At 44.4% G+C, this 14982-nt stretch overlaps 1 protein-coding gene across 1 annotated transcript in view; it reads left to right on the top strand.

Annotated features, from left to right (window-relative positions):
- The first annotated feature begins 586 nt into the window (after positions 1-586).
- The window catches only part of NOCT (nocturnin), a 28495-nt gene continuing 14099 nt past the window's right edge, over positions 587-14982 (top strand). Inside the window, exon 1 of the mRNA XM_068269966.1 lies at positions 587-950. Within this exon, the coding sequence (XP_068126067.1) occupies positions 689-950 (262 nt within the window). The 5' untranslated portion in view covers positions 587-688. The remainder of the gene's footprint in view (positions 951-14982) is intronic.

Here is a 14982-nt window from a genome sequence, read left to right as displayed (position 1 = left end):
GGAGTGGACAGAGAAGGGAGGAGCAGAGAGCAGAAATGTTTGCACGTAATACCCACATGCTGAAGTCATATGCTTTACATATATTTCACCTATATGTTCATCTGTACACTTTGAAAGAAAAGGTCGCACAGTGAAAGAAAGCATTCCCAGAAGATAAGTGCAGCTGTTTAGTGCCGAGTGCAGGAGGATCAGGATCATATTACGCTGCAATCACAGTGCCTGCAAAGTTACTGAGCTATGCTGAGCCAAAAGCTTCCAATGTGATCACTGTGCAGCACTACGGAACAGCCAGCCTATAATGGGCAGCACATTGCAGCCAGTATGTGTGCTCTACACATATCTGGCAGTGGCACCCATGTCCCCTCTCTCTCATCTACCTGTCTCCCTGCAAGGCTGGCTCCCATCCAACAGAGCGATCCCTGCTTCCAGGACCCTGCTGCCCGCTGAGAGGGGGCGTGTCGCTCCTGGCCCCGCCCATTTTGCGATCCGAATCGTTCATTTTGATGATTCGGATGATCGACTCATAAAATAGATTCGGATCAAAGATCCGAATCGTTCATGATCCGGACAACACTAGTGAGGACTGAGGAGGAGCGGCTCAGATGCCGAGTAGCCGGTACACGCCGGGCATAGTTGCTGCACTGCGTGTATATCCTGTGGGCACAGCCGCAGAGGCCCGTGTTCAGGCATGTATCACAGTGCGGCAGGCAGGCTGTGCTCGGCGCTGAGAGACGTGCCCGCACTGTGCGCCTCCTCTCTGCGGCAACAGCCACACCACTCCCCGGCACGCAGGAGGACCCTCTCCCCGCCTGTCCTGGGCTCCCTGGCCAGCCTCGGCTGCTGCCATAGTTTGGCTGGCTGGGTGGGCGACAGCTCGGCTAAAGCTCCCCCGACCCCGGGGACAGCAGCGCCTCCAGCAGGTGGAGCAGCGGTCAGCGCCCCCAGATCAGGTGAGTGAGGTGTGTGTGTGTGTGTGTGTGATGGGAGGATGGGAAATGTACTGTCTCAGGACAGACGGTGTCCGCAGTGTTCGGCCCGAACGCTGCCCTCGTGATGATGATAGAACGTTCGCTGGTGTATTGCGTATTGTATTGCGTCCTGTCCTATTGTACATTGTGTGAGGATGCGGTTAGAAACCTCCATTATCTTACGTAATCAGTGCTATCTCCAGCTGTGGAGGAGGGGAGGGCTGACTATGCAGGGGCTCATCTTATCAGTACTGCAGTGTGGGAAGGGGAATCCATATGGTTAGGAGTCTGCCGGATAGAATCTGTAAACGGCCGCGTCATCTGTGTTTCATGGTTACCATGCACCAACGGAGTCCTAAAATTAAAGTGTATGTAGTACTGGAACACTGCGTAACTATGCCGAGTACTCGATGGAAAATAAAACCATTCTAAAGAGGACGGATTGCACACAATCTACATATTAGAATGAGATGGTTATGCAGATTTTTCCCGAATGGTCCAAAATAGATGCCTCGGTGGTAGAATGGATGTGTGTTTGATCTATTTACATACATCCCAACTTTTTGAGATGAGAAAAAGGGACACTTAAGCCACACCCCTGCCACACCCCTGATCACGCCCTCACCACGCCTCTAGTCATGCATACCATAAAGATTTCATAAGAAACATATGTTGTTTTATAATTCAAACCACACTGATCCTTTCTATCCTGGATCATTTTCCTTCATACTAACATTTTAAAATTAGTAATATATCAATTTAAAGGTTGGGAATAAAGTTTAGAGTCAATCAAACACATTTTTAGTACAGAAATACATATATTTACATAGAAAGAGGGACAAAGTCCTGAAAGAGGGACAAATGAGGAGGAAAGAGGGACAGAGGGACAGGGCTCCCAAAAAGGGACTGTCCCTCCGAAAAAGGGACAGTTGGGAGCTATGTCTATTTATGTTAACATGAATGGATAGTTTTAGGTAGTCACTCATTTAAAGTGTAACTGTTGTGAATAAAATCAAAAATCAATTCTTTATTTTTATCTGGTAAACCAGTAATAAGGATGCTAACCAGGCAATCCAAAAGTTAAAATCTCTATTACTTTTCTTGTTTATAAATGATCCTTCCCCAGTTTACCTGACTATTATTTGGTATGTTGCCGCACAAAGGAAGTTGCAGGGCATGCTGGGTTGGCTTTTTTTGCTTCATTTCCACTCAGACTTAACTAATGTACAGAAGCAAAAAAGGACCACACAGCATGCCCTTCAACTTCCTTTTTGCGGCAACATACCAAATAAGAGTCAGGTAAACTGGGGAATGATCATTTATAAACAAGAAAAGTAATAAAGATTTAAACTTTTGGATTGCCTGGCTAGCATCCTTATTGTTTACCAGATAAAAATAAACAATTGATTTTCTGCCCGACAGTTAAGGCCCATACACACGTCGGATTTTTGCGAACGACCCGTCGTTTGAACGTTCCGTCGTTCGCACGTCAAATCCGGCGTGTGTACAGACTATCGTTCGGGTGATGAGACTGGTTTTCGGCGATAACCAGTCTTATCACCCGAACGATAGTCTGTACACATGCCGGATTTGACGTGCGAACGACGGAACGTTCAAACGACGGGTCGTTCGCAAAAATCTGACATGTGTATGGGCCTTTACACTTTAATACAAATTTGGTGGTGTAGTACAATCAGGATTTTCATCGATGGGCAGCTTTATGCACCAGATTGTTTGACTGGAGTGGAAATTGTCATTTTGAGTCATTTGATTAGAGGAGATCCAATCTATGTAATTATTCAGATCTGTTGTTTTTTAAACATCATGTCGAGTTAAGGCCTATCTGCACGCTAGATTAAAGTCTGCTGAAGTCAGTGATAACTACTGTGTGATGTCATATCTGCGCAGTCTGTCAACCTCGCATTGCACCCAAGAGCGTCATTAGCAGGTTCTAATCCCCCATCGGGCGGCATCCATTTAACTTGTGCACAGGCCTTTAGTATTCCGCTAACTGCTTTACTAGTATTGTGGCTTATAGCAGGTCCTGCCCATCTTCTCCTCTCCATAGCAAAGGATTTGCTGATGTGTGTACTACAATCCCTTTAACTGCTTTCGGACAACACTTGTTGAAATCTGTGCCCTCTTTGGGAGCTGTTATCCCTGCTGAATACACATCATGTCTGTTGGTGTACAGAGGAGTTCCTACTCCCACCTTCTCCTATTGAAGATTTGCATCACAGGAGACAGATTATTGCCAATGACTAAATTTTGCTTTGATACAGGGACACTGCGTGGCTCTGAAATGTTGGCTTGTTCTTTTTTACAGAATTCATAAAGAATCATTGTTAATATGCCAGCTTTCTACCGATTTTGAAGTCACACGGGGTGTCATGCCTCTTTCTCAGCTGTAGCACATCCATGCAACACCAAGACTTTATTCTGTAGTGTGTGCGAGACAACACTAACTTTGATGGCTCCTGCCCCTGTGATCACTGTGAGCCAATCTTATTGGCTCACATTGATGACGGTCAGGAGCTAATGAAACCTGCTCCTGAGTGTCTCACAAAGCTCTGCTGTCATAGCAATAGCGGAGTGAGTAGACTGGGGCGGCGGTAGCCGGTGATGTCAACGAGCCCCGGTTTTTGGTGCCATAGTCCCTGGTCCTTAAAGTGGATCAGATGTGAACTTTTACACATTGCATAATTGTGTTCCTTTCCTATTGTTTTATAGGGCATTTCTCAAGCCAAATACTTTTTTGTTTTTAATACTCTAATTCCCTATAAACTAAACAAGCCACGCCCACAGGTTTTCAGAGAGCCAAGGCACTTTCGGACAGTAGAAAGGGTTCATTTGAGCTCAGTCTGGGCAGGAGGAGGAGGAGGTGTTACTAGCCATTGATTTCAGAGGCAGAGGGGAGGAGGAGAGGGGATTAGGCTGATGGCTCAAGATACAGATAAGCCTGCCTCTGTGTAATGTTTACAAACATGGCGGCTGTCATTAAATCACAGAAATAATCATATTATTTTAAAACTGTTTGCAGCTAGATTTGCTGTGTAAACCATCTAAACTTTAGATAAGATATATGTATGTGTATGTGTATATGTATGTTACTTGTTATAGTTAGTTTTTTTTATCTCGGATCCGCTTTAAGGGGCCAGAGATCGCTGGTACTGAAGTGGTTAAACATCACAAGTGATTCTTTTGGGTAACAGATATCTCTTCATTTATGTGTAGTTGTAGGTTGTTCTGTGTAATGCTAGGTACATACCATACAATTTTCTGTTAGATTTACCTGCCAGATAGCTTTTTCCCTGTTGTAGGTAAATCTAACAGAAAATTGTATGGTGTACCTAGCATAAGGCCACCGTGAGCACATCTAAGCTTGTGCATGCACTATTTGGATGTTGAAAACCATGTAATCCTAAAGCAGCCCATACACTCAGCCAATTTTCTGGCCGACCGATCGATCCCGATCGATCGATTGCAAATCGGTTGGCCAATCGACCGATCGACGGCCGATTTCGATCGATTTCGATGGATTTCCATCGAACTTGCAGAGTGGAAAATTTAGGTCGATCTGATGAGATTGCTTATCAGTTTGCATTGGCCTTAATGGAAATCTGATGGCAAAAAAATGCCATCAGATCGAATTTCAATAGATTTCAAACTGAAATCTATTGGAATTCTATCCTGGTAAAAAAATGTTCTAAAAACGCATCAGATAGATCATCAGATGCATTTCTTATCTATCTGCTGCCAATCTGACGAGTGTATGGGCACCTTAAAGGCCTGTACCCACATTGCGATTTTTCAGTCGATTTTCCCAACGACCATTGTTTTGAGCGGATGGTTGTTTCCGTGATCCTGTGACGTGGGTACAGGTGCATGGTCACACGAATGTCGTTTAGCGGTGATTAAGACCGTTGTGGTGCATCGGATCTTTAAGATCCCCGACACCACCTGCGCAAAGTAACGTGATCGATTGAAGTCATGTCCCATTGCGCATACACGCCGGCAGGTAGATGGATCGGGGATCGCTTGTCTTCGTAAGATGTTTCTGTGATCCTTCTTTCTTTGTCGAGAGGTAAGTATTCAACTTAATATTGATCTTATATCGCATTGCCCCTTGTGATACCAGTTCAGATTTGCAGTGTACAGCCACAGCCATTCATTCTTGTGCTGCTCCTGCCTGTAGATATCTTCCCTGGTGTTTATGTAGAATCTATAAATGTCTCTGTGTTAAATGTAACCTAAACCGAGAGGGATATGGATGTTTCCTGGCAGTCCTGATGACCTCTTTGGTTGCTACTAGTGGCTGAATCACACACCTGAAACAAGCATGCAGCTAATCCAGTCTGACTTAAGTCAGAGCACCTGATCTGCATGCTTGTTCAGGGGCTGTAGCTGAAAGTATTAGACACAGGATCATCAGTCAGGCAACTGGCATTATTTTAAAAGGGAAAAAACCATATCCTTCTCAGTTTAGGTTCCCTTTAATATGAAATGTGTATGTACAGTCCCAATCTTAAAGAACCTGTAACAAAAAAAACCTCCCCTGGGGGTACTCGCTTCGGGTGGGGGAAGCCTCCGGATCCTATTGAGGCTTCCCCCGTCCTCCTCGGTCCCACAGCAGCAGCAATAAAGCTCCCCGAACAGCGGGTATGTAAATATTTACCTTAACGGCTCCAGCGCAGGCGCAGTATCTGCTCTCCGCACTGAGATAGGCGGAAATAGCCGATCAATGTTGGGCTGCTCTACTGCGCAGGCGCAAGTCTCCTGCGCAGTAGAGCAGACCCGACAGATCGGCTATTTTCGCCTATCTCCGTGCGGAGAGCCGCAACAGCGTCCCCGCTGGAGCCAGGAAAGGTAAATCGGAGCTTGTCGAGGGATGATTCCAGGACACTTCGGGGGAGCCAGCGCTGGACTGCCTGCAGCTACAGGGGAGGGAGAATTCTCGTTGGGACCCTGAGGCTTCCCCCTTCCGAGGGGAGTACCCCCCAGGGGAACGTATTTTTTGTTACAGCTTCTCTTTAACCTCCCTGGCAGTATGAGAAGTGCGGCTGCGCAACCGCGGGAGGGTTTTTTCACTTTTTTTTTTTTTTTTTAGCATGCAGCTAGCCTAGCGCTAGCTACATGCTCCCCCCCCCCCCCCCCCCCTGCGGCGTCCCCCCGTAGCGTCCCATCGCCGCTTGCCCATAAGGAAATCCCGTTCTGAACGGAATTTCCTTGAGGGCTTCCCCCGTCGCCATGGCAATGATCAGAGTGACGTCATCGACATCGCCGACGTCGTGACATCACAGGGAATCCCGATCCACCCCATAGCGCAGCCTGGCGCCAATTGGCCAGGCTGCGCAAGGGGTATGCGGGGGGGGATGCGACGGGCATCGGCGGCGCCGATCAGACCAAATGCGTGTTTGAAAAAAAAAATTATGTAAACCGGCCCAGCAGGGCCTGAGCGGCACCCTCCGGCTTACCCCGTGTCCAGCACGGGGTTACCGCTAAGGAGGTTAAGTAGAACTGGGAGCTCTGTGAAGATGGCCCCACTACAATCAGCACAAATAAAAATTCCATAATGCTTGGTTAGTGCTAAATTTGTGCTGCTTTCGTTTTGAAGAATAGCATTATGTTTTCCAAAACAATATCACCTAGCCCATGTACAAGAATCTATAGACATGAAATTGGTATACATGGGTAGTGGGCTGAGTGAACTTTTGACCTTCATAAAAACATGAATATCTCAAACTATAAAAGATAGAAAGATGATTTTGCAGCACAGATGTCTGTGTACCTGCACAGCACTACCCATGCATACCAGTTTCATTGTACAGGTTGTTTCATTGATGTAGAGATGTGCAGATTGTTGTACGGGGGCTGGGTGATGTTTTTGAAAATATAAGTGCTATTATCTTCAAAACAAAAACAGCACACATCTTTAATTTTTGCAGCACAAATGTAGCACTAACCAAGCCTGATGGAAATTTTATTTGTGCTGATTGTAGGTGGGCCAGCTTAACAGACCCAGAGCAACTCTGTATTCATGGACGTAACCATAGGGTAGCAGCGACTGAAGGGGGCCCCAACTACTACACTCCCTGCGATAAAGGGGCCACATCCTTCAGGTTAGGGTTTTTTGTAGCTACGCTTGTTATGGGTGTGAGTATTATGATGTCCACACTTGCATCACCCCTGCAAGAATGGTCTCTAGGCTGTGAGGGTCACCTGGGGTAGGTAAGGGTTTGAACCAACCCAAAACTGGCTGCCGACAAATCGCTGCACGGACCCGTCTCGCCCATCGTCACAGGCCCTTTGTTTTGCCATCACTATGACTGCAGAGCTCTGTGAGGTGCTCAGGAGCAGATTTCATTGGCTTTTTACCCTGGCGGAATTACCGGTCTGCCTAGCAGAAGATTCAGGTGGTGTGGGAAGATGGCGAGGGACTGGTCAGCCTGAAGGGGGCGGGAGGAAACTCAAAGGTATGTATAATTTCATTCTTTTGCCACATCTCAGGTTCTCTTTAAAAACAAAATAGGGCTGTCGGTTTCCAGGAAACTATTATTTAGGTTTAGGACTAAAGTCTAACAATACAATTTCTATAGAACAATCGTTCACTACACCATCAGCTAACCAATCTTTGCTTCCTATCTATCACAACCAACAAGCAAATCCAAATTTTGGTTTGACAAAAATCCAAATCGGATGATTATTTTAAAATTGTTCGTAATCGATTGTGCCCATCAATGGATATTTACAACAATCCGGTCAGAATTTCTGATCGCTCGAACGATTTTTCGCTAGAAATTGGACCGTTGGTGGCCACCTTTAGGGCCCGTTCTCACCTGAGCGCAAACCGCTAGTGGTTCTCCAAGACCCACTACAGAATGTAGCGAGTGGCAGTGTTCTCGCATGCAGCGGTTTGCCGACGACGAGCGTTCCTCGATTAGCGATCGTAATTATCGTGCATAGCACGCTAATTGTGATCGCTCCAAAACCGCCGCAGTGTCCAGTGATTTTTTTTTCCACGCTAATCGCGGGAAAATCACTCCCGCAATTCTGTGATTTGAAGTGTGAACGGGCCCTCAAGATACAATTTAGAGACAACTGTTTATTGCATTACTTTATTTTCTCTGCATGTTTGCTTTAACCTGTGCCTGAAATGGGGCCATAGCAAAAAATATACATACCTGGGGCTTCCTCCAGCCTGATTGCTCCTACGCTGTCCTCTTCTGACTTCCTGTTTGCCTGTAACTGACCCTGGAAAATCCTCCAGTCAGAGGACTTTCTGGGGCCAATTGTGGGCAAACTGAGTCAGAAGAGGGTGGTGTGGGAGTGATCAAGCTGGAGCAAGGTTTGTGTGTCCCCATCTCTGGTTCCCTTTAAGTGTGGAAATCCAAATTTAGATCACTACCATCTAGCTTTACAGATATGATCTCCATCTTTATACCACCATGTTTAGCTGTAGGTGACCATTTTCTGGTCTCTGGTGATGATCGGTCTTTGCCATGAAACCATTCTCCTGCACTGGCAATCCATTGGTGTAACAAATTGCCTGCTGTGCTCAAAAGTTCGTCCGCATTCACTGAGTAATAACAATCCTTTGTTACTGTATGCACGCAAGTCTTATTACAACAAACAGTGCTGTGAAGACATCCTACGCATTTCAGATCATATGGTCCTTAGTCATGGCTCACAGTGCGAGCCGTGATTGTATTTGCATGTAAAAGTTGGACTACTGTTTAGCAATTTTTAACATGGCTGGCAAGCTTGCGAGCAGGGATGTGATTCTCACTTGGTCTGATGCCACTGTTCTCCATTGTAGCCTTGGGCGGTTACCGCTTTATAAGTGCTGTAGTGAGTGCAGTCTGGCTATTTATGAAGTAGCACTGTGATGACTACTTCATAAATACGGCAAACTGATCCAAAATGCTAATTGATTTCTGGCGATGTTATAAGTAGCTGATGTTTTCAAAAGAAGAAGAAAACTGAATGCCTTGTGTAGCGCTAAGGACACTTTTCTGGTGATCAGCTGATTTTGTCTTGTATATTCTCCTCTGTGTTGCCCCCGGTGCTGTGTGCTGTCTTCTATTCAGCTGTGTGCCATAGAATAATATATGGGTGCTGTATTTCAGTGCATTTTCTTACAGCAGTAGTATTTTCAGTTGATTTTTTTTTTTTTTTTTTTTTTTTTTTTTTTTTTGTGAGGGCGGTTTTACAGCATTCACTTCTTTCTTTGTAATAATGCGTTAGAGCGTTTTTGGCAAAAGGTCCAAAATACCAAAATAACAGAATCCTACACATACAAAACCTGTATTATTTGGCAATGAGGCCTTTTTGTTTCTGTGACAGGAATAGAGATGGTTTCTTTTTTATATTTAAAAATGTGATTTTCAGAGTAGAGTGTAATTATATTTTCTACTTGAGATGCATTACAGCAAAAGTAGGCTGCTTTTTCATCATAACCAGTGGCTGAGGGTAAAATGGTGTCATTAATCTGTGTTGCTACAATGAGTCACCTGCATCATGAATAGATTGATGACTGCCTCGTGTTCACTAGAAATGCCATCAATTATAATCAGTTTCCGACTGAGTCATTTATAACGCTCATAAAGGACTCTTGCGTATGTCTGTCATGCATTATAGTCTGTGCATGAAGCAGAACTTATTTCAGATTAAAAAAGTAGGTCAGTGCATAGTAAAGTCATTGTAGTAACCATGTTTAAAGCCTGTCTACAGATGGCTGCTTCCCCAGTCCTGTGTGGCTGGCCTTCAGTGACAGTACGTGTTTTACCTGTGTATAGGCACCTTGACCAGCGGATGATTGGAATGGTGCATAAATAAGCAGTTTCCCTAAATTCAGGTCACTTGCCAGGATTGAACTTCATACTGTGTGGAACCCCGATGCTGAACAGAGGCATTGCTAGGCAAAAGCTAAGTGGCGTTTTATGTGTGTGAAGAACGGGCTAACCACGCAGAGAATGACTGAGAAGCTTCTGCAGGTGGGGCAAGGAGGGAAACGATGGGTTTTACCATTGATTGTTTAAAGCAGAGGTGTCTATGCACTTAAATATACCTGCCCTAAAACCTAGTTTGGACTAACCAAAAATGTGCTTAAAACCTGAACAATTGACCCTTTTTATCTTTCCTGCTCTCAGAAGCCATTTTCTGCTAAGAAAATGTTTTATAGTTAGAATTTCTTACCAGGGAGGGTCACACTGTAGTCACGTCCTGTCTGAATCGGGGCTGAGTCAGCCTCTTACATACTTGATGTTTAACTCTTTCAGGCAGAGAAATAAAAAAAAGGAACACAGCATAGTTATCTGTGTGCTAGGCACTGTACATACACGTCTCATCACGTCACCTTGGGTATCCTTATTTTTTTTGTTTTGTTTGTGATTACCTTCTGTTACTGGTACTTATGTGTTCTGTTATTTTTAATATTGAATTTTATGATCATGGTTGTTTCCTCTAGAATACCATTGTGATACATTTTTGTGTTCCTCTACAGTGATGGTTTTTATATATTACTGGGTTAATGCTATGGACTCATGTGCTTATCTTTGTGAGCCCTTTGGGCCGCATTGCTTGCATTTGAGGACTTCCCTTTATGGACACAAGGAGAAGCCGAAAGATGGTGCACCCTGCTCTAGCTATTCTGCTTTATTTTGAAACCTCTTGCTCTCCTGCTTATTTTGAAATCTATTCCGCTACTGATAACCTAACTTTCTTTTTTCCCTGTGTAATTCGGGCTGGAACACAAATGACAATTTTATAGTAATTTGGCCTCTGGCTATTGCCTCCGTCCATATTAGTGAATGCCGCCCAAATTACCAGTCTCGATTAGGATTACTGGGTGGCTTATATAGCCTCATATGCACTTACCTATATATATATAGGTATATTTTTTTCCTTGCATTTAGTTATTAGACTAAAATTTGAGCCCAAGCACTTTATCTGTATCCTGAACCAGGTTTAATCCTGAGCTACACAGATAGCCTATCTAGCTATATTTGCCTCATACTAATTTCTACCTAATGTAAAACAGTGGGCCAGTTACGATGCTGTTAATATATTTGAATATGACTCATGAATATGATAGTTAGCCATTAAAGGATACCAGAGCCCAAATAAATATGAGAAACTGGGAGCAGACATGTATGGTGAGGTGTCCTGAAACTCACCGCTCCACCTGTTCTCCATTCTGCCCCCTCCGCTGCCTGTAATTGCCCTTCCGGCACTCTCTTCTTGTCGGGCATCAGTGCTCCTGTGCTGGCCCGACTGCACACATTCGAAAGTACTCAATGGCGGTGGCGGCCGGGAGTGCTCTGTGCATGCACATAACATCACGACGATGCCATGCGCACAGCGCTCCCAGCCGTGTTTGTGTATTTTAGAACGCGTGCATCCGGCACAGGTTCACTGATACCCGACCGGAAAAGGGTGCCAGAGGGCAATTACAGGCAGCGAAGGGGGCAGAATGCGGTTTTTTTTGTTTGTTTTTTTTTTTATCGTTGCGCTGATTAATCACGAACACTCAGAAAAGAGCTTATGGTGTGTCTGAGCCCTTATATGTTCAGTGTGCTCACTCAATTTACCCTTCTACTACAGTCTGTACAGTCAAGAATGTATCTATGATGAAGTGTACAATGCTAAAGAAGCCTGTAGCTTCTGCTTGGTGTGATTGGCACATTTTCATATTTTATTTTTTTATTTTTTTTTATAAATTTGGAGTTGGATTTTTTTCTTTTTGTTTTTTTTAATTTATTATTATTATTATTATTATTATTATTAATAAATCCAACAAAAATCTGTTGAAAAGTAAGGGCAGCAGTGTGTGATCAGGGTTTCCATAGCTTTGTGCTAGATTTGTAGATTACAGAAATTGCTTCTAATTGAACATGCATTGTACATACAGTGCACGTCAGCATTACTTCAAAGATGCTTATCGTAATTACATTTTGCATCTTTATTGCTAAATGGTCTCTAGATGAAAGGGACACTTTCCTACTTTCCTAATATAATGAAATGACTATAGAGGGGTTACTGGCTATTTCTTCTGAATATTACGTAAGGTTTTTAGTAAGTTACAGTACTTTTAATTCCCAGTTTCAAATGCTGCTGTTGGGACGATGCTCATTCCGCAGCAAATTAGTGGCTAGTGCATAGTTCAGCCATTCAGATGAATCCAATGACTACAGTACAAAAACCAAAATGGAATTGGTTGCCTGGGTTTGGCTGTCCTGGACATACACAAACTACAGTGCTTGTCAAGGTTATTGAGGAAGTAGTAATATTGATTTTATCCAATTCATGGGTTCTTTTTTTCTTTCTAATTTTTGTTTTGTAGCTCAAATTATCTGTGCTTTGTCAGTCCTGTTATAACTAACGTCGGTAACCTGCACTGTTAATTACTCAGCTGGAAGAGAATGACGTGTAATGGAGGCCTGGGTTGTCTTTTTGGAATTTAAAAATAAAAAAAAAATAAAAAAAAATCTGTGGTAGACATTGCTCAGACAGAATTTTATGAATGCCTAGCTATACAAAATGTGTTTGAAGCAGGACCTAGGCCAACACAAAATACATTTGATTGATTTGATCTATCTGACAGGATGGAAAATCTAAGTCGATCTGCTGGTCCACCATGGCTTAGCTGAGACCCATTAGGCCTTTTTTCCACAAGCGGCTCCTGCGTGCTGCTGTACTGCACATTCTGCATGGTGATGTGGCTCTGTGCATATGCAGTATGGGAGAAGGGGAGTGGAGGCACTGTGTAAACCCTAATGCCCATTAATAACCGGGCCTAATGGCTAGATTTATATAAAATACGAATCTTGAGCTGCTGTGGGTTGGGAAAGGGTTTGGAGGGGGATATGGAGTGTGCAATGACCCCTGCCTTCCTTGGTCAGTTTGCATACTTGTACCTGAGGCTAGGATAGGCATGGGCAAACTCGTCCCTCCAGCTGTTACGGAACTACCAGTCCCACAATGCATTGCAGGAGTCTGACAGCCACAGTCATGACTCATAAAGGCAAATGCATTGTGGGACTTGTAGTTCCATAACAGCTGGAGGGTCGAGTTTTCCCATGCCTGGAGCACACTTGGCAGTGCAGAAAAACCATGCATTCAATGTATTTGTGTGGTGGGTTTTTTTTTTTTTTGTTAAAAAAAACCATATAAAAATTCCTCTGTCTCCATTGAGATACATTATGTGCGTTTACATGCGTTTTTAAATAGACACTGTAACGAGAAAAACGCCCCCTGGGGGTACTCACCTTGGAAGGGGGAAACCTCAGGATCCCAATGAGGCTTCCCCCGTCCTCCTCTGTCCCACGGGGTCTCGCTGCAGCCCTTCAAAGCCATCCGACAGCCTGTTCAATATTTACCTTTCCAGGCTCCAGCAGGGGCGCTGTTTTGGCTCTTCTGACTGAGATAGGCAGAAATAGCCGACCTCCGTTGGGTCCGTTCTACTGCGCAGGAGACCTGCACAGTAGAACAGCCCGACCGAGATTGGCTATTTCCGACTATCTCCGGTGGAAGAGTGGATACTGCACCTGTGCTGGAGCCACGGAGGTAAATATTTACATCGCCGCCGCTCCGGGAGGATTTTCGCCACCACCGTAGGACCGAGGAGGACGGGGGAAGCTTCAATAGGATCCAGAGGCTTCCCCACCCGAGGTGAGTACCCCCAGGGGACGTTTTTTCGTTAAAGATTTTCTTTAAAAATTATGCTGTTGTAAGTTTTCAAAAACACAATGTAAAATGCACATGTATATATTTTTCCAAGCGGCTCATAGTTTCATTAGTGGCAAAAATGCTAGTGTTTCTGCCTAGTGTGTTCCTGTGGGTCTGATCAAACCTCCAGGAAGAGTGTATTGAGATGGAACACATTTGTTGGCTGGTTTTGCAATACTGGTTACCTTGCATGCTGAGGGTACCGTGCTGAACCGGATCTGACCTGCTTCTATTGCTATATTCCTTTCCAGTCTAGTTATAATCAGTTGTTTGCCAGACTGGTCCACTGTTTCAGTGTATGACTAGCTTAGGTGGCAATTAGATGGCTTTTCTCTCTAGTATCCAGCAGAACATGAAATACTGGTTGTGAATGGATTGATACTTTCGTTTGATTCTTGCAGGTCGGCATATAAAGAAGTGATTGTGAATGGAGTCTCTCACTATTCCCTTTCCTAATCCATCCCCTGACTTTCTCACTGTACATTTGTACTTGTTAGGTTTTGTTTGAGGTCTGTCCCCTTTTGTAGAGATTTCACCAGTCTGGTTGTTAAATTACAAGAAGTCTTTTCTCTTGTGGCAGCAGATACAACTTTAATCACACTTTTATTGCTCTGTCTGCCCCCATTGTAGGTATCTGCCATTCTTTGCTTCTTTTCTCATTATGCTGGGTACACAATATACAATTTTCTGATTAGATTTACTGTCAGATTGATTTCTTTCCAATAGGTCTGATCTGATTTCCAATCATTTTTTTTCACTTCTATAGTGTCTGAATAGCACCAGTTACAAGTGTCAGGAACCGGCCTGCGGCACGCCTGCGTATACAGTTCCCGACTGCGGGTTTGACCAGATCAAGCGGGGAGCAGCCTTATTCGAGCTAAAACAAGGCTGGGACCCCTCAGAACACCTCACTGCCACCACTAGCGCTTCGCTAGACCCTTCCACTCTGCTGTCGAGTCCTCAGCGCGCAATCCGCGTTTTTTTGTATTCGGGTCAGCTTTGCGCTTAGGCCGAATACGAGAACGCCACGCACCCACACACACACAGTTGCAATCTTACACTGTAGTGAAGCAAAACCACTAACAGTCGTTCCGAACGATACTGTTAGCTACTCGCACTGGCGTTTTCGTATGTTGGGTCAGCTGCGCGCTTTAGGCCAACGTATGACAAACGCCTCCACACACAATGCAATTACAATTTCATATGGTAATGTTGCTAAAGCATACAATTAGGCATGGATTTATACACAGTTGCACTGAAATCTCTTCTAGGCTATGAGTGTTAGTTT

The sequence above is a fragment of the Hyperolius riggenbachi genome, chromosome 1, assembly GCF_040937935.1.
Source record: "Hyperolius riggenbachi isolate aHypRig1 chromosome 1, aHypRig1.pri, whole genome shotgun sequence".
In the NCBI taxonomy this organism is placed as follows: Eukaryota; Metazoa; Chordata; class Amphibia; order Anura; family Hyperoliidae; genus Hyperolius; species Hyperolius riggenbachi.
The sequence above is the reverse complement of the archived record's forward strand: the minus strand, read 5'-3'. Positions and strand labels throughout refer to the sequence as shown.